The 23,398-nt window shown below is 50.4% G+C and overlaps 1 protein-coding gene and 1 pseudogene across 26 annotated transcripts in view; both read left to right on the forward strand.

Moving 5' to 3' along the window:
• The first annotated feature begins 2,188 nt into the window (after positions 1-2,188).
• Positions 2,189-23,398, forward strand: part of LIMCH1 (LIM and calponin homology domains 1) — a 346,429-nt gene continuing 325,219 nt past the window's right edge. For 10 of the 25 annotated variants that reach the window (XM_017350872.4, XM_070068162.2, XM_089327133.1 and 7 more), the window contains exon 1: positions 2,196-2,388. In XM_017350872.4, the coding sequence (XP_017206361.4) occupies positions 2,293-2,388 (96 nt within the window). In that variant the 5' untranslated portion in view covers positions 2,196-2,292. Of the gene's footprint in view, positions 2,389-23,398 lie in introns of all 25 variants that reach the window. The other 15 variants (XM_089327123.1, XM_017350869.4, XM_070068155.2 and 12 more) reach the window with 4 other exon arrangements.
• LOC149127732 (guanine nucleotide-binding protein G(I)/G(S)/G(O) subunit gamma-2 pseudogene) lies at positions 11,245-12,615 on the forward strand (annotated as a pseudogene). Its single transcript, XR_016229878.1, has one exon. The product of XR_016229878.1 is annotated as a guanine nucleotide-binding protein G(I)/G(S)/G(O) subunit gamma-2 pseudogene (transcript).

Below are 23,398 nucleotides of genomic sequence, written 5' to 3' on the forward strand. Positions count from 1 at the left end.
CCGCTGGACCTCCTTCGAGACGAGGAAACTGAGGCACACACTGTAAGTGGCAGAATCTGGCCACGACGGGCCAGGCCACTTGCTGTGTGGCTGCAAGCAAGTCTGGCGCCAGGCTGTCTGGGCTTGCTGCCCACCAGCTGGGCAACTCCCCGGCTCGGCCCCCTGGCTTCCTCATAGGGGTGATTATAGTCCTATCTTACAGGGCCTGGCATAGGGATTGAGTTCGCCAGTTATTTGTAATGCACTTAGAACAGTGCCTGGCACAGCACGAGTGCCCTGTAAGTGTTTTCAAAGTAAATAAACTGAAGCCAGTCTGACTGCAGAGCTGGTTATGGGACAATTTCAGTCCTGCTTTGTGCTGTCTTCCTGAGTAGCAGCAGAATTGCACCACGACTGAACTTGTGCTCCAAGCAGAGACCAGAGACTTACCTGCGGAGGCATCTGGGGGCCTCCTGACACTGGCAGACACTGCTTTGCCTGCAGCCATTCTAAAGCCGTGAATCCACTCAAGTCCAGGTGACCAAGCGCACACACCTCCTACTGTTACATGCCCTGGCTGGGCCCCTCAGGGCAAGGGCTCCAGAGTGGCCTCCCAGTGGATGCCCATGCAACAAACCCACAGCAAAGCTGGTATGCCCCCGCCCCACCCCACTTGGATACGGCCTCTTCCTTCCTCACCACACTCCAGCCAGGTGGGCCCTCTGTGGGTTCCTCCACTCCCACCAAACTCATTCCTGCTAAAGGCCTTGCACCTGCTGGAAATGCTGCCTTCAGACTACTGCACGGTTCACTTTTCTCCCTCCCATGCCACCTCATCATGCCATCTCGTTCTGAGATGGCCAGCCTTGAGGCCGGGGTTGGGCACATATTGGAGCATGGGTTCGAGTCCCCACTGCTCTGCTTCTGATCCAGCTCCCTGCTAATGCTCCTGGGAAGGCAGTGGAAGATGGCCCAAGTCCTTGGGCCCCTGCCGCCCATATGGGAGACTTGAATGGAGTTGTAGATGCTTGGCTTTGGCCTGGCCTGACCCAGCCCTTGCCTCTGTGGCCATTTTGGGAGTGAACCCGCCGGATGAAAGCTCTGTGTCTGTAACTCTGCCTTATAAATAGATAATTCTTAACATAAAAAAGAAAATTCTTTCTTGATCAAGAGCTGCTGAGGAGGGTGGGAGGAAGCAGGCAGGGTTGGAAAACAGGCTGCATGGGGAAGCTTCTACTGTCCTTGGGCCTGGGTGGTGGGTGAGTGGGACGGGATGAGACAGGAAACATCCCAGGCATCTAAGGAGAGGAGCCACGAGGGAGGGCCGAGGAAACCCCCTGCTCCCGTCTCTGCCATACTGTGCCCTCCTGCCTGCCTCCCGTCCTGCCTGCCTCCCGTCCGTCGCTAGACTCTCGGGAACCAGGACACACCAGCCAGCCTGCCAGGTGCAGGTGGAGAGGCTTCAGAAACCAGCCAGCACTCTCTCCTCCCAAGTCAATGTATCTTCCTAAGGGCTCTCACGCTCCACAGCTGGGATTACACGCCGACCCGACGCCCGCCTCGCCCTCCGTTGCCCCAGGACGGCAAGAATCTGTAGGGCAAGGAAGGTTTTTTTTTGTGTCTATTTTTTCATCTCGGTCTCCAGCGCCCAGCTCAGCTCCTAGCTCAAAGTAGGTGTGCACCTACCAGAGCCTAGGTAGGTTGCCTGGAGAGGAAAAAGCCCACGGCGGGATTTTTTTTTTCTTGCACAAGGATCAGGGGGCGGAACACTTCCTGGCGCCAGGTCAGCCGCTGCCCCTCTTGCCCCTCTGTGGCCAGGAGGGATCGCAGGTGCCCGCGCGTCTTCCCGGCCCGGCTACCGCAGGGCCCGCTCTCCTCAGGGGCGCGTGTCTCCAGGTGAGGCCCGAGCCAGCCCCTCTGCACTGGGGACCCCTCAACCGAGCCCAGTGCGAGCGAGCGACGCGGGAGACACCCAGAGCTGGCCCTAGGTTATTTTTAGGCGCCAGCCGAGCCCCACTCCCGGGCGGCGGGGTGGGGGAGGAGAGGGCGCTCCCGGCGCCTCCGCGCTCGCTCCCGCCGGGCACTGGCTGCGCGGCCGAGCCCGGGCGGCGGCGGACAGCTGCGGCGGCGGGCAGTGCGCGCGCGGCTCCGCTCGGGGACCTGCGCTGGGCGGGGAGGGCGCGGAGGGCGGGCCGGGCGGGGGGAGCGGGCGGGCGGGAAGGGGCGGGGAGCGCGCTCTGGCGGCGGCGGCGGCGGCGGCGGCCGTCCTCATCCCGGCGGCCCAGCGCTCGAGTGGACGCGGGGGCTTCGCAAATGGCTTGTCCCGCGCTCGGTCTGGAAGCTCTTCAGCCCCTGCAGCCCGAGCCGCCCCCCGAGCCCGCCTTCTCCGAGGCGCAGAAGTGGATCGAGGTAGGTGCGGGCGGCTGCTGGGCGGCCTTGCAGGGACGCCCGGAGCCAGTGACCCGCGCGCTCACTGCCCGCAGGTCCGGCCTCGCCTCCCCCACTTTCTTCTGCCAGCTGCCCGGGGTCACCGGCGCGGGCCTCAGCCGAGCTGCGCCGGCCTGGCGCATTGGCAATACGGTCCCGGGTGAAGGTGGCTGCGAATGGGGGACACCGCAGTCTGGCCGTGCGCGTGGGGGCGGGAAGCCGTCGCCCGCGCCTCCATCCTCGCCGGCCCGACAATCTCAGCTCGCGCCGCTTCCAGGCGCTGCCGAGCGAAGCGCAGTGCGAGCAAAAGCGCTGCAAAGGCGCAGGAAGCGCGAGCCCGCAGGGTCGTTGGGGGCCCCGCGTTTCGGGGTGTCCCGCTCCCCGTCCCACATTCCTCCTCCTGGCCTCCCTCCCCGCCCTTCGGGAGCGCCGCTGGCCGTGTCTCCATCGAGGCGCATCCCCGCCGGAGCCTCTGGTCGCGTTCCTGGCTCCGGGTCAGGTGTGGGGCTGGCTCAGCGCGCCGGGCCTGGGAAGCCTGCACGACCCACCTGCGAGCGAGCCATCCGCATAGATGCGGGCTCGGCCATTGGCAGAGCCCGCTCCTTTCCCGAGATGGAGGGGGTGGGTTCGGAGGGATCGGGGATCAGGGCCGGCTGGCAGTTTTCACATCTTGAACGACTCTGGCAGGCCAGGGAAATCACCGGAGCGCTCGCTGGGCCATCCTGATTCCTGATGTCTATCTGGAGAGGCAGCTTGGTAGCCCTGCGCTTTCCAAAATGACCTGTGTGCAAGGGCTGGATCGCCCGGGGCGCCCCAAGGGGGCAAGGTGGCCCCCCTCTGTGACCGGTACCGGGAGCCAGTGCTCAATGCGGGGTGGGAGGAGTGGGGGAGGGGGCTTTTTCTTGATGCGTGGTGGAAGGTGAATTTGGTCCTCATCCCGTAGTGACCGGCAACCGTCTTGGGCCGCTAACTGAAAGGCGGAAGCGTCATGACCGCAATGATGAAGCGTCTTATTGCTGGGACTGCCACTGGGCGCCCAGCCCCCGCCTTGGGGACCGCGGACCTCAGAATGCTCCTGGGGTGCTGGAGCTCCCAGCTCCGATGGTGCTGCAGATTTAAGCCCGATGAGCTGCCTGCAGAAACCAGGGGCACTAAATGCAGCTCCACTGCTCCAGCTGGGGGGGTGGGGGAGGGCGGGCTATACCCTCCAGGGGTACCTCCCGCCAGCAAGTGCTGCTCAGAGTTTAGAAACATCTCTTTTAAAACAGGGGTGAGGAAACAGGGGAGTGGGCTCGAGGCTGTGCCTCTGAGGGCGCCAGACATGAGAGCTCAGCAGTAGATGAGGAAAGATGCTGGCTTTTTATTTTTGGTATGTGGATGGAAGGTCTTGGCATGGGACAGGTGTTTTTGTCCTGCTGCAGACCTGAGGTCATGGGCTGCCTCAATGGGGGCGTTTCTAACCCCACAGACTTAGGGGAGTCAGCTAACTGTGTTTTTTAAGGTCCTTGGACTTTAAAATTCTCAGGAGAGCTTTAGGGTGCGGTGGGTGTGAGGGAGGCTGGAAGAGCCGAATTGGTTTACTAGTCTTGAAGGCAGGAAGTGAATTATTCGCGGTTTCCTCGGTTGTAACAGTGGCATACCTACTGTGGCATAGGTTACATACAGGAAAGCTCACACAGCTGAAGTGCAGAACTGCTTGGATTTTGACCTTGGCCATCACCGCAGCCCCCAGCTAGATGCAGGTTACCTGACAGGCTGCTTTAAGTGGTGATACATTGCTGGCTAACCACTCTACAGGGCACACTGTGAGCTTGACAGCCAGGTTTAAGAACAGGGGGCAGGGGCTCCTTTAGAAAGCAGGCCGTTTGGCATGATTCCTGGTGCTTTACTCCTCTGCCCCAAGTAATGGGACATGTGGGGCTGTGGGGCTGGCCGCCAGGGCGCACGCGGGACGTGCATTATTGAAGCAGCCTCTCTCCTTTCCTTTGCAGGAGTTGGGTTTCACAGCCAGGAGAGCTTCCTCCCTTCCCAGGCTCTAGAAAAACGTGTTTGCTCCAAGAAACATGGAGACCTACCCCTTCCTGCCCTGCAGTGGCATGTACGAACCTGGGACCCTGGGGGCAGTAACGGAGGCTTGTATTCAGTTGCCCGGTGAGCCAGGATTTCTGCGCGCCTAGAGCAGTAAGGTAGCACTCCTGTGCGCTGTCCCGGGAGGGTGATCCTGAGCCAACTGTGTCTCTGTTAGGGGCCCATTGTCTGTGGTAACGTCCTCTTCGTTGGGAGGGCTTTTGTTTTTCCCTTTTGTTCAGCTGGTGATTAAATTTCCCACTGGCTTTTTGCCCCCTCTTTTTGAGTAGTCAGGAATTTCACTCTCTCAGAAACCTGTTCCCTTGGGTGCAGCAGGTTAATAAACAAGCTTTGCTGCTTGCCTGTCCCTCATTCCTCCGTCTTCCTTGAGTTGGGGGTGACTGAGAAAATGTTACTCCTAATCCAGGCTCTGGGATCAGGCTCCAGGACATAACTCCTCAGTGAGGAATGGCTCAGGCGCAGCCTCGGCTGTTTGAGGACTCTGTCACTGGGCAGGAAGTGTGGCCTGGGAACGGGGTCCCCGTGTCACCCCACCCCCTGACTTCTGCCTTGGCTGGCATGGAGCTCGCCGTGTCATGACCCAAGAGAGGACAGCTGAGACACCCAGGTCAGTGCCTCTTCCTCCGGGTAGGAGCAGGCTGTGTGGGTTGCTGTGGGTTCGGGGAGACCCTTCGAGGAAAAGGCAAGCTTCAGGTATGAGTTCTGGCCCCCAGCAGCTTGGGGCAGGGCTCACTTCCTCCCACATTCCTTTCTCACCCGGTCTGGGGCAGCAAGTGCGGCTCAGGGGCCAGGAGGTCACACTTTGGAGCTGGCTTTCCTCAGTTTGCATCCCCAGTCTATTGTCACGGAGCAGGAGATGACCTTGGCCAAGCAGCTTTTTCCTCCTCTTCTGGTTCCAAGTGTTTTCTTTGAAAGAGCGCTAATTGTTAACAACAATAACCAAAATAACAAAGAGATAGTGTTGAAAGGATCTGTAAAACAGGATGCTAATAATAGTTCACCTACTTCTTAGGCGTGCTGTCAGGTCTAAATAAGTTAATATGTCTAAAATGCATAGATTAGACTCAGTACTTAGGCAGTGCTGTGTAAGCGATGGTTAGGGTATCATCACCATCCCTGTTACTATTACTCTTACTGCCCCAGTACTATCACTGCTATTGTTGTTGCTACTGTTATTGCCATTGTTCTGTAAATAACAACTAAGATTTTTCAGAACCCTTAATTTCCAGTGTAGAAAATATAATAATTCTGTCATCTACTGATTTTGTCCTATTAACTTTATAAACTGTGGGTCCGTGGCCTAGAATTACATGTGACTTGTTACTGTAACTTGCATTAAAAGTGATTTCAGGATCAGAAGAAAACCTGTAATATCTGCTCACAGAATGATCCTGGTAATCCCACAAGATGTAGCCAGTTATTCCTCAGTGTTATGCTGCATCTTTAAGTTCAGTGCATGGCCTTTGCTACCAGGCTCCAAGCAGAATGAATGCCCGGTGCCTCTTTTACAGACAGGCCAATGTTAAATCATGCAAGTGGTGAATGTCCAGCTCGTCATCTCAAATGCAGCAGGGTTTTGTTCGCTCAGGTGTGTTCACTCTTGCTAAGAAAAAGAATACTTCTCCCACTGGTTCTTCTTCCCATCACTGCTTTCCACTCCAATGGTGTTTATTGAGTTACAAGAGTTTGTCAGTAGGTGGTTGATTCTAATGCTCCTGGTTGTCCCATCCCCTCCGCCTGTCCACCCAGCACAGTATTTAGCTGCTGTAATCTGTAGCTGTTCTCTGCTTTGCCAAACCCTTTCTGGAGGAACAGATGTCCCTTCAACTTGGTTTCAGTTGTGATTTGGAACAGGTTGCCTGGTCTTAGGGAGGGGCTGGAAGTTTCACCCCAACTCAGCAGTACTTGGATGTCCTGGTTCCTTTGACTTTAATCATAGCCTGCCCATGGGGCCTGGTGAGAAATAGTCTTATTTGTGACCTAATCCATATTTCACATGAGTGGGAACTAGGGCTGGTGGGGATCAATTTGTCATCTTTCCTCCTTCTCTCCGGTCCATGTGGAGTTATTTTCTTATTCATCTAGGCCCCGGTACTCAAGATGAAAAGAACTCAGGGTACTGTAGCTCTCCGAGACTGAAAGAAGTTGTATTGTTTGGCAGCGGGGACGATTTATGAGTGGCCTTTGAGGTACTCTAGCATTCAGTGGCCAGTGATATATGACACTTGTGATGTCATGTTATAAGTTATGTAGGAGTTCTAATTTTCCGCCTCTGTAGGGACTTGGTGACTCTTACGTGGTTTCCTTAAATGAAGATTTAATGTTGCTGTGGTCCTCCAGCTCTGCATGGAGATCTGAGGAAGAGGAAGAAAAACCTTTCTTGTGGGATCCAGAAAGGAGTGGTGGTCTGAATAGATATGTAAATCAGAACATCTTTCTCACCATGACATTTAAATAGTCCAGCTTGTTTGTAGACAGGCTGCCATGACACACAGTGCTGTCACGTGGCAGGAGAACAGTGAGGTCCCACAGATTTGGGGAGAAGGGAGGTGAAATGGGAGGTGGAGCTGGCACTTCTTGCCCCAGCATCTCCCTGGAAACCAATCGCATCAAGCACACTACAAATGGGCGGGCTGAGCCACCAGGGAGGGTTAGGGTGAGGCTTCTGTTCCCAGGCCCTGGCTCTGTTGGCGCCTGTTCTCCACTGATGGGTGACAATGGAGCCATGATGAAGACATCTGGCCTTGATTCTATGAGTGGCAGGCAGTGCTAGGTGGACCGAGGCAGCTCTAGAAGAACTGGAAATTGGCCCGGCAGCTTCTTGTTTTGCTTTTGATGATTTTGGAACTTAAATGTGTCATAGGTAGGAGATACTATAACAATCATAATGATAATTTCAGTAACACTGCTGATCAAAGCTAGATTTATTGAGTGCTCACTAGGTGTTGGCTTTGGGCTAATGTGAATTGTATACACTGATCTTTATAAATCAGTACGGTTCTCCCCACTTAGAGATGGGGAGATTGAGGCTCTGAGACTTTATATTTTGCCCTGTGTTGCAAGTAAGTGTCTGAGTGAGAACATTAATTCAAAGCATCCTTTTTTTTTAATAAAAGATATTTTATTTATTTGAAAGACAGAGTTAGAGGAGGAGAAAGAGAGAGAGCTTCCATTCGCTCGTTCACTCCCCAGATGGCTGCAATAGATGTATTGGATGCTGGTGTTGCATGTGGCAGCTTAACCCATTATAGCACAATGCCGGCCCCTAAGGTATCCTTCTTCCTATTTATGAACATATATATCAAGATGGGCAAAGTTTGCAGCTGAGGAAATTGGGGCTTCTAGGAGTCTGGGTGGTGGTCTAGTGCCACCTGGTTGGTAAGTACTTATTCAAGTCAGGATTCAAACCCGGGCTGTCTGACTTCACAGCCCTTGTTACCTGAATCCTCATATTGCTTCCCACATTTAGCACTGCGTGTAAATATTCCTGTAAGGACCAAGCTTTCTGTTCCTGGGACTGTGCAGAGGTCCCCTCTGCCCTGCTAATTCCCCTCCATCAGGGCAGGATGGGGGGTTCAGGAGCTGAAGTTGCCCAGGCCTCCCTGTTCCCCGGAGTGCGCTCCCTTTGAACTGCGAGACTGAGGGTCCCCCTCACTTGGAGTGCTCAGTGCTTCTAGGAAAGCCCCTGGCAAGAAGAATCTAGCTCCTCCCCTTTGCTTGCTGCCATCAAGCCCTGCCTTTCTAATGGGGAGCTGGGCAGTGGGGTCACGTGCAGTCCAGAGGTGCTAGAATGCCCTTTCGTGTCCGGCTGTCACTGCGGCGGGCCCCGCCTCCTTTGCTGAAGTTTTATTAGGACAGATGGGTGATGGTCGTTTTTAAATTTTTGTAGCTTGCTACTTTCTTTTATTTCTAGAGGACAGATGATAAGAAATGTCATGTTTCTGAGTGTTAGAGAACATGGCTCTCTTGTTCTAACTTTGTCTCCTGTGCCTGGTCCATAGTGAGTATGAATGAATGCACGTCCATGTCCATGTTGATCTCAGCATTTGCTAATGGAGGGGCAGGTGTTTGGCCTCGCCATTAAGGTCATGGGTCAGATGCCCTTGTCCCACACTGAAGTGCCAGGGTTTGCATGTCAGCTGTGGCTCCTGACTCCACCTTCCCTCTGGTGCAGACCCTGGAAGACAGCAGGTGATTGGCTCAAGTAGTTGGGTTCCTGCCATCCACGTGGGAAACCTGGATTGAGTTACTGGCTCCTGTCGCTGACTCTAACCCACCCTGGATGTTGTGGGCTTTTGGGGAGTGAACCAGCAGATGTCTTTGTCTCTATATCTGCTTCTCAAATAATAAAGAGTTTGCTAATGGAGAAGCTTTGGTGACTTAAACCCTTACATTCCCTAGGGAATTTGGTTAAACACCTAGTCTGGTTTGTTCTCCGAATATGGGTGGGAAGAGACTTCTTTTCAAGGCACCGATGTGTTAAGTGCTGTTGGCACACCTGTGTGAGGCCCTTGCCACTCTCACCCCTTCCTGAGAATGCTCCCACCTGGACAAGATTTCACCTGGAAGCAGGTTTGTTGTTGAGTTCGGCCAAGAGGCAGTTCTTTCCATGCAATATCGGCAGCCTCTCCCGTGGCATCCAGGTCCCTGCTGATGCGCTGAAGACCTTGGAGGGGGCAGCTCTGTGGCTGCTGGGAATCTTGGCTGATAGTTGACAGTGCTGTCACCTGCAATCCTTCTAACCATTATGATTTTATGTTTTGGCCTCTGTCTGCATGTTTGAGAACGGAATCAGTTAACACTGGGTGATTTTTGTCTATACTACTCTCATTGGAACAGATTTTCTTTTTAAGTTGAGTTCATTATTCTGTGATTGTAAAAAAATATACAAAGCCTCTTGGTATAATTCTCCTTCATTTGTTCTTAAGGGTGTGTGTGTGTGTGTGTGTGTTGACATTGGAGGCCAAAGAAAGGTATCAAATATGATTGTTTTTTGGGAGACTTGTAGGGTGGGGAAAAGGATGCCTTTAGTACAATTACTTGAGAGAAGGACTGTGTTTTTAAGTAATTGAGAAATACAAAGATACTAGAACCCAGCAGGTTACTTGATAATATAGGAGAAAAATAGTCCTTAAAAAAAAGAATGACGGAACATTGGAAAAACTTCTGCCTGGACGTGAGGGGTTATTTCTCGCTCTGCAAGAAGGCATGACGTCATGGGATTCAGTTCTGCTCTGGTACAATTCCACGTTTGTGGTATTGCAAACACCGCTTCCAAAGAGATGTCCTCATACGTCGAGCCCTGATGGAATGGCCATTGTATCTCAGGGAGTTATCTTTGGAATCGGGGAAAAAGCTAGGTGATGTAGTCATATAACGTGCATCTCTGGACTAGCTTCGCTGATGCCTTTGCCTCCTGTGCATATGCTGAGACCTTGAGAGGCAGCTGTTGGCTGGGCTGGGAACTCACTGTTTCCCACTGCCCTGGATGGTATCTGTGGTGCCAGCTCTGGGGCGACTAGAGCAGGGTGCAGCCTGGCTGTCCGGTCAACCTTGGAAGTTAGGAATGCACCCCACCCATCCAGCCCTAAATAGCCCATTAGGAGGCCTTGGAAGAACCTGCACTTTTTCAGTAAAGGTCAAGGGCAGAAGAGCTTGTGGCTTTTTCTTTTCCACGTCCCAACACTGTAAAAATTTTTTCTTAGCCTTATTTTTCACCAAGTGAGCTGTACCAAATGAGGAATGGAAGTGGTACTGATTGTGTGGAAGACATAATCTTTTCTTCTCCTAGGATGCATTTTTAACATTTTAACTTGACCCTGAGTTTTTTAATTGAATATTTTATTCTCATTGAAATCGAATGACAGCTCAGTCAACTGGTTTAAATGGTGAATATTTTTATTTAAAGCTAATTCTTTAGCTTGGCTATCTCTTGTTTATAAGTTTGCTTCATTGTTAACAATGGTCAAAAGGAGCGCTAATGTATAAAAGTGTGCTTTTAAAATTCCCATGAAAAGTGTTTACTGAACTCCAGTGTCGCAGTAAGCGTAGTGCTAGGAGCCAGGTGCTAAACAAAATAAACTTGGTTCCTCATGAAACGTATAGTGTAGTGGGACTGGTGCTGTGATGCAGCGGGTTAACGCCCTGGCCTGAAGCGCCGATATCCCATATGGGCGCCGGTTCTAGTCCTGGCTGTTCCTCTTCCAATCCGGCTCTCTGCTATGGCCTGGGAAAGCAGTAGAAGATGGTCCAAGTCCATGGGCCCCTGCACCCACGTGGGAGACCCGGAAGAAGCTCCTGGCTTTGGATCAGTGTAGCTCTGGCTGTTGCAGCCAAATGGGGAGTGAACCAGTGGATGGAGGACCTCTCTCTCTCTCTCTGCCTCTCCTTCTCTGTATAACTCTGACTTTCAAATAAATAAATAAATCTTAAAAAAAAAAGAGAGAAACCTATAGTGTAGCAAGGGTGGGGCGGAGAAAGACAGTGACCAGTAAATGTATCAATGTGAGCTGAGATGCCTGCCATTTAGAGAAAGAATTGGGGGGGGGGTACTCTACTTAAAGACATTCGTCTTTTTTAGTGTCATTATATTGATTTAAAGACAGGGTCTCTTTCTCTCTCTCTCTCTCTCAGACACACACACACACACACACACACACACACACAGAGAGAAAGAGAAATCTCCCATCCACTGGTTCGCTCTCTAAATGCCCGAAACAGGCAGGAACTAGGAGTTTCACCCGTGTCTCCCACGTGGGTGGGATGGACCCAGTACTCCCTTGATGTGCATCAGAAGGAAGCAGAGCTGAGGCTTGAACTGGACAACCAGGCACTCTGCTATAGGATGAGGGCGTCCCAAGTGGCGTCTTAATCATTGTGCCACACACCCACCCCAAGAAAAGTGCTCTTTACATGGACCAGGGCTCTGTGAAAGTAATAATTAAGTTAACACCATTGAAGGATTCTAAGCAGGAGAATTAGATTGATGTTGATTTTGAGAAAAAGACTGGAGTGTGAATGTAGTACATGCTTTTATTATGAATATGCTTGGAATAAAGGTAGGGTAGAGATACTCTTACAGGGGCTGGCACTGTGGTGTAGCAGATAAAAGCCGCCGTCTGTGGTGCTGGCATCCCCTATGGGGGACTAGTTCGAGTCCTGGCTGCTCCAGTTCTGAGCCAGCAGTGGAAGATGGCCCAAGTCTTTGGGCCCCTGCACCCACATGGAAGACCCAGAATAAGTTCCTGGCTCCTGGCTTTGGATCGGCTCAGCTCCAGCCATTGTGGCCATTTGGGGAGTGAACCAGTGGATGGAAGACCCCTCACTCCTGCCTCTGCCTCTCTATAGCTCTGCCTTTCAAATAAATAAATAAATAAATAGTTAAAAAATAAAAGCTCTTAGAATTCTGCAGGTGGTGTGTGTGTATGTGTGTGTGTGGAGCTAAGTCAGAAATTCTCAAACATTCTTGGAGGCACTGAACTATGATCCTCTGAACCTTTTACACTCAAGGCGTGGATAACATAAGAACCCTTCGAGGCAGCAGATTTGAGAACTAATGCACCCAGAGAGGCAGGAATGATGAGCAGGATTTGGGCTAACACTCATGGCAGAGCAGGATTGAGGCTGATGATGTGAGACCATGGACATTCTAGAAGAAAAGGGAAACCGTAGCTTAGAGCCAAAGTGCCAAGACTTGTTGAGTGACCTGTTGAGTGCATGTTACAAACCAGGGCTGCCAGGGAAGCCTCCGGCTTTGGGAACAGAAGAGTGTGTCTGAGAAGTCCGTCCAGCACTCTGATGGCCAGCAACAACACCGCCAACATAGCACAAACCAGGAAGCTGGTAGAGCAGCGCAAGATGGAAGCCAACATGGAGAGGATACAGGTCTCCAAGGCAACGGCAGATGTGATGGCCTACTGCAAAGTGCATGGCAAGGAAGATCCCCTGCTGACCCCTGTGCCGGTGTTGGAAAACCCATTTAGGGAGAAGTTTTCCTGCGCCGTCCTTTAACTCTTCCCGAGGAGGCAGAAGTGCCTCGGGCTCGGGCTCGGGGGACACTGATGTTAGTTTGTAGTGCAAAGTGGGTGACTTTCTCATCCACAGCATTTGAAGGAGAGGGAGGAGGAGTGTCCAGTTGAGTCCAGGCTGTGCGTGTTTAAAGAGCTAGTCCCCTTTAGGAGAATGAACGCCAATCCTGGGCTAAGAGATCTGGCTCTGCAGCTCTGCCTGGCAGAAGGGAACGTAGAAAAATACAATTGGGGCCACTTTTTTCTGCTCTCTCTTCCCCAAACCCTTTGTTTCTGCTTCATATTTAAAAATGAAAGTGATAATAAAAGACGCCTTCTAGTAGGAGTGGTGGAGAAGACTTCGGGATTTATATTCAGACCAGGACCCTGGGGTTAAAATTCTTGGATAAAACAGGGGCTGCGGAAAGTGCCCCTGCAAGAAATTGGCTTGCTTTTCGGTGGCACAGTGGAGCAGTTTCATGTGAGGCTGAGTGGTGGCCTGCTTGGTTTTAGGGGGCTTTATAGACTAATAAAGATGAAATTTGGGGAGCCCCTTAAATGGTGACTCTGGAGGTCTGTGAGTGAGGTGCCTTTCAGCATTTGAACCCATCATCTCTGGACTCACTCCCCACCACCACCACCCTTGCTTCCTCAGAGTCCAGTATGGCTGCCAGAGAGAGGTCGTCACATCCTCTTCCCAGGAAGCAGCCTGGAGGAAGGGAAAGTGAAGAGTGCCTCCTTCCCTTCTAAGGTGCCTTCTCGGAAATCCTTCCTGATACTTCTGCTTCCATGTTATTGTCCAGACCTTGTAACATGGCCATTCCTGGTTGTGTAGGAGGTGGCGGCGGGTGGTAGGGAGTCCCCAGAGAAGGGACCCCAGGCAGCATAATGCCCAATGGCAGACTGGGTCCTCAGGAGAATGGGGGGGTAGGGATACCCTGGAATGCCCCTTCTCCACTTCCCCAGGGACAGAGCCTTTGAAGAGAGACCTAAATGTGACAGCTCCCCGATTCCTCTAAGCCCACGCGTCTTTCCCTTCGGCATGCACACCTGACCCTGCGCAGTCACCTGTGTTAGGTAAGTTGTCATATTGTGCTGTCATGAGTGTTTTGTTGTGTGGGAACTGCTTCCTTTGATAGTTCCCGGAGCTCCGGAGCTCCTGTGGCCAAGGACCGGGGCTTAGCCATGTGCTCCTGGCCAGGCCCCCACCTGTGAATTGCTCAGTGACTCCGGGCCCAGCGACAGTCGCCTGATTGGCACTTGGACTCAGCCGTGGCAGAGAAAATAGACTCTGTTGCTGGCCTGACAGGAAGCAAAGGGTTTTATTTATTTATTTTGGTAGAGTGATTATAAAAAGCAGTGTAGCCACTAGTTGCCTGGAGACAGTCAGTGATTGGTGGTTGCCCAGTTGGCTCTCGCACAGGTGGTATCAGCTGAAGGAATTATCTGGGGGAGCCAACCCTCCCCTCAGGTTAGACAAGGCTAGGGCTCATTGAACTTGGGATTCCTGACTACAGAGCCGGAGCAAACACCTCTTCTCTTTAAATAAATATGCCCTCTGCATTTAGCCCTGGGACTCTCACCTTTCTTCCCTGCCTCAAAGGAAGCGCTCAGCCCCCTCTGTCCCACCTGCTGTGGAAGCCCACCTGTTTTCCGCTTCTCGGCAGGAGAGAAAGGTTTGTACTTCCAGTTACAGCGTGTCTGAACACGAGTGAGCGCTGCCGTGGCGGGCACCTGTTTGAGTTCTGTTTGGCTACACTAGATGACATTCTCAAAGGAACATCAAAACCTACAAACACAGCACCCAGTAGCTGACGTTAATGAGCAACCACGGCAGTGACCATTCGTTGTCGCAACCAGTGATGCCACTGAGAGACAGCGTCCTGTCCACCTTTCCCTGGGAAAGTGAGCAAGAGGGCCTGGGGAGCTGAGTGGTGTCATCAGCCGGCAGACGTGGTGGCTGCCTCTTGCTGCAGGGACCTTGCGAGGGCGTCGGTGACAAGTGGCAGCCTGATTTGTCACGTTTCAAGGGTTGATGGAATGTGATAACGTGGCTAGTTTGGTGCCAGATACAAAGCTAATAGGAGCCAACACTCTTGCAGAGCACGGTTGGAGGGCCAGGGCCAGAGTAGGTGCTGGCTTGAGTTAGAGAAACGATGTATGTCGCATCCACACCTGAAAAGTGCTGGCACACCAGGGGCTTCTCCAGTGAGCACCGTTTGCCCGTGTTTTACAAATGGGAAAGCTGAAATACAGAGGTGTCGACTGATTCGTCTGATGCCACACAGTCACCAAGTGACAGAGCTGGGATCAGAACCCAGGCAGTCTGGTTCCAGAGCTTCTGTTGGTGACAGCCATGTTCTGCTGTGTCAGCCATGACAGCTGGTTGGTGCATGTGGATATAGAAGTTTATGGGAGAATGAAATTAAATGATATGTTTATTTGGGTGCCAAAAAAAACCATGCATTTTTTTCATAATATAAATTGTCCATAAACTTTTTGAAGATCCTTTTATACATTTTTTTGCATGAAAATAAACTAGCCTTTATTTCATTACCCAAAAACTTTATATTGAAAAAAAATACTTAGTTAAGAGACAAATAGGCAAGGAAGTTCCTATCTGCTGATTCATGGCCCAAATGCCCATGAGAGCTGGGGCTGGGCCAGGTCAAAGCCCGGGGCCAGGAACTCAATCCAGTTCTTCCACGTGGGTGGCAGGGACCCAACTAACTGAGCCAGGATCATAGTGCCAAGAAGCTGGAATTGCTGGAGCTGGGAATTAAGTCTAGGCACTCTGATAGGGGATATGGGTGTCTTAACTGTTAGGCCATGTGCCTGCCCCTCCACAAACTTTTTGACATACTCTCGTGTGTGTGTGTGTGTGTGTGTGTGTGGTTTTACACATATGAAGATATATATATATATATATATATATATGCATTGGGAAATATGACATTCCAGAGTTATCATTTGGGACCCTTTAGAAATGAAAGGGGGCTGGCTTTGTGGTGTAGTGGGTTCAGCCATCCCATATGGGCTTTGGCTTAAGTGCCAGATGTTCTACTTTCAATCCAGTTCCCTGCTAATGTGCCTGGGAAAGCCAAGGAAGATGGCCCAAGTCCTAGGGCTCCTGCCACCCACATGAGAGACCCAGATGCAGCTCCTGGCTCCTGACTTGGCCCCTTGTGGCCATTTGGGGAGTGCATAGCGGATGATTCATACACTCTCTCTTTCTCCCTCACATTCTCTCTCTGTAATTCTGCCTCTCAAATAAAATAAATTAACCTTTAAAAAATGACAGGAATACCCCTACAAAGATCGTGATCCCGACTAGTAACCTGATGGAGGAGCAGCCTCCGCCCCTGCTCGTTCCCGTCACTGTTAAGGTGCTGCTGTGGATCCTCCCTGGGAGGTACAGTACTGTTGGTTGCTAGGAAACAATTCGACCTATTTGGTTCCCAAGCATTCTCTGAAACTGGAGCCCTTTCAATGTTTCTAAAAAGATAAAGGTTGTCAGGAAAGTGGTTCGAACTCGAATAAAAAACTGTTTTAGGTGCAGAAAGCTGCAGAGCCAACAGGTGGAACTTTTATTTATTTTTTCTCCTAGTCCCATCATAACCCTTCCCCAGCTGCTTTCCCCTTGACTTGGCCCAGCCTCCTGCTCTGGATTCAAATAGACCTGGGTACTGAGAGGTGGAGCTGGCACCGGGTCCGTGGGACTCCCTGCTAGGCGCTGTGAGGTTCTTCATACATGGTACCCTGTTGGGTGTGTGTATGACACAGATCTCTGCCGCCCACCACCCCACTTCAAGGCTGTCGGCTGTGCCTGTTGCAATAAGTTTTGCTCCTGTTAAGATCAGCAGGCAGGCTGGTCTCTGGTCCCATGTGGCTCCTGAGCCCCCTGCATGGCGCCCTGCCGGTGGTCCCCCTCTTAGCCTTCGCATCTGACACCTGCCTGTGCAGGGTCCCTTTCAGACCACTCACCTGGCACGGCCCTGGTGTTCTGAACAAATAAGTGGGTTCCGCTGTGATTTCTCTTTCTGCAGTGTGATTGCATATGCAGTTGGGAAACAGGGAGTGATGCAATGATTCCTGGGAGATTTTTAAGAGCACTTTAATAGTTTGCAGCCTCGCATAGCGGTAGTTGGAAGTAAGATAGGCCGGGAGAGGTGAACACAACAGACCAATGAGGTGACCACTCCCTGTTCCTGCTCTAGGCTCCACTTGGCTTTGTGTTCATTAAATTTGGTCTCCCCTGGTCTTTCTGCATTTTCTTCTTATCTCCATAATGGAACAGCCTCAGTCTGGCCCCACACCCTTCCCTTGTGTATCCTGGTCAGCCCCTCCTTTGTTGGGTAGAATCTCACACTGATTCCGTAATAGGAAACAGAGAGCATCTTTTATCTGTGCTAGTGATTTTCAGTGTTCCTATTGTTTTTGCTAGTGCTCTGGCTACAGAGTTGAATGGGGCTTCAGTCTTCTGGCCGAGACTGTATTTTCCATCAGCCCTGTTCTTTAGTGTGTGATTTTTTTTTAAAGATTTATTTATTTATTTGAAAAGCAGAGTTACACAGAGAAGGAGAGGTAGAGGAGAGAGAGGTCTTCCATCCGCTGGTTCACTCCCCAATTGGCCGCAACGGTTGGAGCTGCACCAATCTGAAACCAGGAGCCGGGAGCTTCTTCCGGGTCTCCCATGTGGGTCCAGGGGCCCAAGCACTTGGGCCATCTTCCACTGCTTTCCCAGGCCGTAGCAGAGAGCTGGATTGGAAGTGAAGCAGCTGGGACTCGAACCGGTGCCCACAGGGAGTGCCGGCACAGCGCTGGCCCCTAGTGTGTGATCTTTGTAGAATACAAAGTTTTTAGTGATTTGTCTTTTTTTTTTTTTTTTTTTTGACAGACAGAGTGGACAGTGAGAGAGACAGACAGAGAGAAAGGTCTTCCTTTTGCCGTTGGTTCACCCCACAGGTGGCTGCTACAGCCGGTGCATTGCAGCCGGTGCGCTGTGCTGATCTGAAGCCAGGTGCTTCTCCTGGTCTCCCATGGGGTGCAGGGCCCAAGGACCTGGGCCATCCTCCAGTGCCCTCCTGGGCCACAGCAGAGAGCTGGACTGGAAGAGGAGCAACCGGGACAGAATCCGGCACCCCGACCGGGACTAGAACCTGGGGTGCCGGCGTCGTAGGTGGAGGATTAGCCTAGTGAACAGCAGCGCTGGCCGCGATTTGTTAGTTTGGGACATTATTGATGTGTTTATGATAATAGGCATGTTGTCTCCTAGAAATGCATGGACAGTAGTATTTAGTGTAGACGGTGTCTCTCACGGATGTGTTCATGCACACAGGTGTCTAAAACAACACCTGCGGTTTCCTGATGCGGGAGTCTGGGATCTTGGTCATGGGGTGGTTTTTCTAGGAACTTCACACTTTTTGTTGGCTGTGGAAGACCTTGGTCAACATTCCCAGGAGAAGCTTCTAGTGCTTTTGAAACAGGTGGTGAATTATTGCTTCCACCAACTCCCCCCCAGGACATTTTTGGGGGAGTTTTGTACTTAAAGCAGTGTTCTTCTCCCCAAGGGACCCCACAGGAGTTATTTATTGTGAGTGGGGAGTTCTTGGAGGGGAGTTGGAAATGAGGACGCTCAGATTTGAGAGTAGCCACTTGTCTGCAGGTACTGACTTAGGTTTAGTTCCCACAGCTACATGGAGGCCTCTCAGTTTGTGAACATCAGCGATTTGTGTCCGTTTGGGACATCATTCCTTGTCGTATTTTTAGGAGCATGTTCTTAAGACTCAGTAGCGAGGGGCCGGTGCCGTGGCTCACTTGGTTAATTCTCTGCCTGCAATGCCGGCATCCCATTTGGGCACCGGATTCTGTCCCGGTTGCCCCTCTTCCAGGCCAGCTCTCTGCTGTGGCCCGGGAGTGCAGTGGAGGATGGCCCAGGTCCTTGGGCCCCGCACCCCATGGGAGACCAGGAGGAAGCACTTGGCTCCTGACTTCAGATTGGCGTAGTTCCGGGCCTTAGCGGCCATTTGGAGGGTGAACCAACGGAAGGAAGACCTTTTTCTGTCTCTCTTTCTCACTGTCTAACTCTATCTGTAAAAAAAAAAAAAAAAAAAAAAAAAAGACTCAGCAGCATATGAGATAAATGTGGTTTGTTGCATTTGTGGGGTTTATATTCTGCCAGGAAGGACAGACCCAGAATGCAGTCGGGATTTCCTTGTTCTAGGGACTGTGGGGGAAGCCTCTTTCAGAAAGTGCTGTTTAAGCTGAGACCCGAAGGTCGTGCAATGGTTGACCATATAAAGAGGGGCAAGAAATCACATTTTCGGAGGAGGCTCGAGGCTGAGTAGAGACTTCGTGGGGGGAGCCGAGAGAGCAGGAGTGCTGGGAGTCAGCGTGGAGGAAGTGTGGGGGAAGAGGGGCCAAGCAGCAGGGGGGCTGCCCTGCCCTTCTGCAGCAGGCAGGGACCCTCACCCTGGGCCAGGGCTGGCTGTCTCTTGGAGGACAGTGATTATTAAGTCTGCTCCAGTGCCCTCAAATGACCATAGTGCATGACTAACATAATTTAGTCATGGCTGATGTTGGTGAGAGCTAACCACCTAGCAGGCCCTGTTCTAAGTAGCTGACCTCTCCACCATTCTGAGTTAGGCACAAGCGGTCACTGCTCCCACTGTGCACAGTACAGTGGCCAAAGGTCACACAGTCAGCGGGCAGAGCTGCTCCACCAACCCGAGCAGTCTGGGAGCCTTCCCTGCGTGATGGGGTGTGCCACGGGCTCTCCTCCAGGGGTGTCCCGGAGGGCTGTTGGTAATGCAGAATGATACTGAAGAGCTGGGTGTGGGCGGTGGAGTTAGGGCTTGCCTAAGGATGCTGGAGGCCAATGTTGGCTCAAGACATGGTCTCAATATTTTTAAATTAACTCCAGAGTCAAGTCTTCTAATCCAGTGTGCTCCTTGACGGTTATTGCCACCTGGGAGGCAGAGCGGTCGCCTCCACCTCATCTTTTAATGCATGTGGGCACTCTGATTTCCAGGTGGCCCGTGAGCCCTGGGATTGTGCCGAGATGATAGACTGTAGGGAATTTAACTTCCATCAAGAGCTATGAGTTTTGAGGTGTATTTATACATGTCGTTCTCATTTAGTTGGTTTTATATTTGGTATACATATTTAGTAATTTTCTCATTTGAAATTCATGTATGTGTGTGTGCACATGTTTTAGTTACATTCTAAGAGTGGCAGGCCCCAGCAATTCAACTCACGTTGGCTTTAGGAAAACAGTTTGTTGGTTCACTAACAGCCTAGAGGCAGATCCAGGGTTGATTGGGTGTCTCAATGATAGTAGTAAGGATGGGATCCTCCTAGCCATGCCACTGGGCGGTGCATTGTGTGTGGTTTGTGCCTTGGATTTCTGTCGCTTCTCTACCTGCCTTGCCCAGCCCTAGAAAGTCTAGGCTTTCCCACTGAGAGCTGGCTGGGAATGAGTGACTCTGGGCCTCGGAGCTGAGAGAGGACCCATCGCTCCTTCATGATGACCAGGGCAGTAGTAGATGAGTTGATTAGCTTAGGCCAATCAGATAGCACCCTGGTCCACCCCATCGGAGATCCTGGCTGTCACCCAACAGGGAAGTAGTGAATTGTCAACAGTAAAGCAGGGACTTTCAGTAGAAGAACGGGGGAAGCAGATGTCACCAGCAGTTATTCTGAACATTTTTTTTTTTTTTTGACAGGCAGAGTGGACAGTGAGAGAGAGAGACAGAGAGAAAGGTCTTCCTTTGCCGTTGGTTCACCCTCCAATGGCCGCCGTGGCTGGAGCACTGAGCTGATCCGATGGCAGGAGCCAGGTGCTTCTCCTGGTCTCCCATGGGGTGCAGGGCCCAAGCACTTGGGCCATCCTCCACTGCACTCCCTGGCCACAGCAGAGAGCTGGCCTGGAAGAGGGGCAGCCGGGACAGAATCCGGCGCCCCGACCGGGACTAGAACCCGGTGTGCGGGTGCCGCAAGGCGAAGGATTAGCCTAGTGAGCCACGGCACCGGCCAGTTATTCTGAACCTTCTAATTAAAATGTGGCAACATAGGAACACAGACATGGATGGTAAAAAGAAGGAAATAATGAAAATAAACTCTGAACAGTGGCTACTTCTTGAGGTGAGCGTAGGATTATACTTTGAGGATGGTTAAAAAAAATAGATTGTTTTATTCCTATTTTTGTGAGACCAGAAAAGTGTCATCTTTTTAGAGGCATCACTGACTCAGTACCCAGCCGAGCACATCTCATTGGCTCAGTAGGCACAGCAATATGACTGAATGAAACAGACTAATTTTTGAGCTGTTGATTAAAAAAATGAAATAAAAGATCCACTCTGGGTACTTAACGTCTCCTTTCTTTCCAACATATGAGAACACTTCAGAAAATTCCTGCAAGATGAGTATTATCAACGGACTATGCGTGGATTTCAAAATTTTTTTTGCACCAAAATGATCTTAATTCCATTTCCCCACACATTTTGAGGTGCCCTTGTATAGGGACCATTCTCCTGGATTGTAGAGCAGAAGCTTTAGGAGAGGTTAGAAATGGGAGGAACCGATGCCAGCGGCTGAGTTGTTTCCTCCGTATCATTTCTTGTTTCTCGGGTTAGCAGGGAGCTCTTTAGACCCAGGAGCCAGAGAATGCCGCTCCGTGCCCGAGCCCTCCCCAGGCATGTGGGCCTGTCTAAAAGTGGACACAGCGGCTGTCATCTGCTGATCCTCTGCGTTGGGTGACCCAGATTGGCACAGCACAGCTGGGTCCTGTGCAGAGCGAGGCTGGGAAGGAGGAGGGTAAAAATAAAAACTGGTTGGGCAGCTTATGTGGAGCCAGGATACTTGAAAGCTCGCTGGTCATTGCTCTGGCTGTCCCTGCCCAGATTTTTACTGCACGTAAGGGACACAGGTATGATTGGAACACCTCATTTCTAGTTGCTGGATATTTGGGCAAAATAATTTCTTAGCACAGGAAAATAAAGCAGGGATGTTGTTCGTTCTGTGTAGGAAATCCATTTTTTAAGATTAGAAGCTTTTGCCCTTGACATAAGTTTCTTATTTATCCCATTACCCAACATCCAAGTCTATAATAAGCTTTTTCCCAAAGGCATCTTTTTTATGGAATTACTCTGAAATAAGACCCCCTTTCTTGTTAATGAAATGAGGGAAGCTTGTCATTATAGTGGTTTTTTGTTAACCAAAAAAACCAAACTGGACAACAGCACTTGGGGATGGGGGTCACATTATTCACTGAAAATAGCTTTTTAAGCCTGCTGTTCTTTGGCATTTTGACATCTATATTTTTAAAGTGTGAATTTGCTAATATTTGAAGCACCGGTCTTTATTCTTGGAATTTTGAGAATTTTATTTTTGGCATCTGACCAAGAGATTTTTTTTGTTAGTGCAAAAGCAGGTTCTGTGTCACATTTCCCTCTGTTACTGATAGCTTTGAACTACATGAGATTTTTTTTCCCTCCCAAATGCTTTGTGGCTTTTAGTGTAATCATCTCTCTGTGATCTGTAGACTGAAAATTAATTCCCCAAATGGCATTTGCCTTGCAAGAGCAATTAAAAAGGTTATTAAGTATTTATATTTAAAATATATGGGAAATGTAGCTATATTTTTTAAAAGGTAAAATGACCTTAAAATACCCTTGTGAGGACACATTTGTGGAATAAAATTTTTTTCTGCAATGGTTATATCACCATGGTAGTTTGAAATGAGCATTCTAAGAATTTTCTTATATTTTCATTCATGAAGTTGTTAATTTATAAAAATCTATTAAGATACTGATAATAGTGATAGATTTCTTTTTTGGAATGATTGAAATATTCTGGAATTAGTGGCAAGTGTTTCCTATTTTCTTATAGTGCTTAGTGAAAATACTAAAAAATGTTTGAATAATACTTTTCTTTCAAAAATTTTTGTTTATTTATTTGAAAGACAATAAGAAGTAGGGGGGAAGGAGAAGGAGGGGTAGGGGGAGGAAGAATTCCCACATGCCCATGACAGCCTGGTTGTGGCCCAAAGCTGGGAGCTGGGAACACAATCCAGGTCTCCCACATGGTGGCAGGAACCCAGTCACTTGAGCCATCGCCACCATCAGGGTCTGCATTAGCAGGAAGCTGGAATCAGGAGCCAGAACTGGGAATCGAGCCCAGGTGCACTGATGTGGGATACGGGCATCTTGATTGGTGTCTTAATCCACCCCTGAATTGTACACTTTCAAAGGGTGAATTTGATGATATGTGAATCATATCTCAGCAACAGCAAAATCTGCCAAGAGCTCTTAATATTCTGAGTGCTGTTCTCGGATCTCAAGATATATAAACACACATGAAATTAAGACTTCTGGGTACATGTTACGTATCTCTTGGTCCAATAAGGCACTGTAATAAACCATTTCCAAACTCAGCAGCAGATGGCCATGTACATGGTATATTTTACTTTTCTTGCTCATTGGTCAAAGGCCAGCTGCACTGATTCCACTTTAAGCTCCAGGTTGGTTGTTCTTGGCTCAAGACTGTGGACTGGATTCAAGTCGGCTTCTTGTGTCTTTGTTCTCCTTGGATCAGAGGCTACCTGGGGGATGTTCTCTTTATGGCAAATGGATGACAGGTGCACCAGAGCCCAGCCAAAACCATGTAATGAATGGATTTAAAGTCTCCACTTGCATCATATCTTCTCACATTCTACTGCTAAAGCAAGTGATGTGGCCAAGTCCAAAGTCAGTGGAACAGGGAAAGACATTTCTGCTCAACAGTGGAAGGAGAAGGGAATGACTGTTTTTCCAATAAAACTCCAGTCTGTCACAAAGTGTTAGAAAATAAGTCTGCTCAGGGTTCCATGAGACTACAAAGGAAGATGCAGACATTCTTCT

Source organism: Oryctolagus cuniculus, chromosome 2, assembly GCF_051225735.1.
Source record: "Oryctolagus cuniculus isolate XC-2025 breed Fujian yellow rabbit chromosome 2, ASM5122573v1, whole genome shotgun sequence".
Lineage (NCBI taxonomy): Eukaryota > Metazoa > Chordata > Mammalia > Lagomorpha > Leporidae > Oryctolagus > Oryctolagus cuniculus.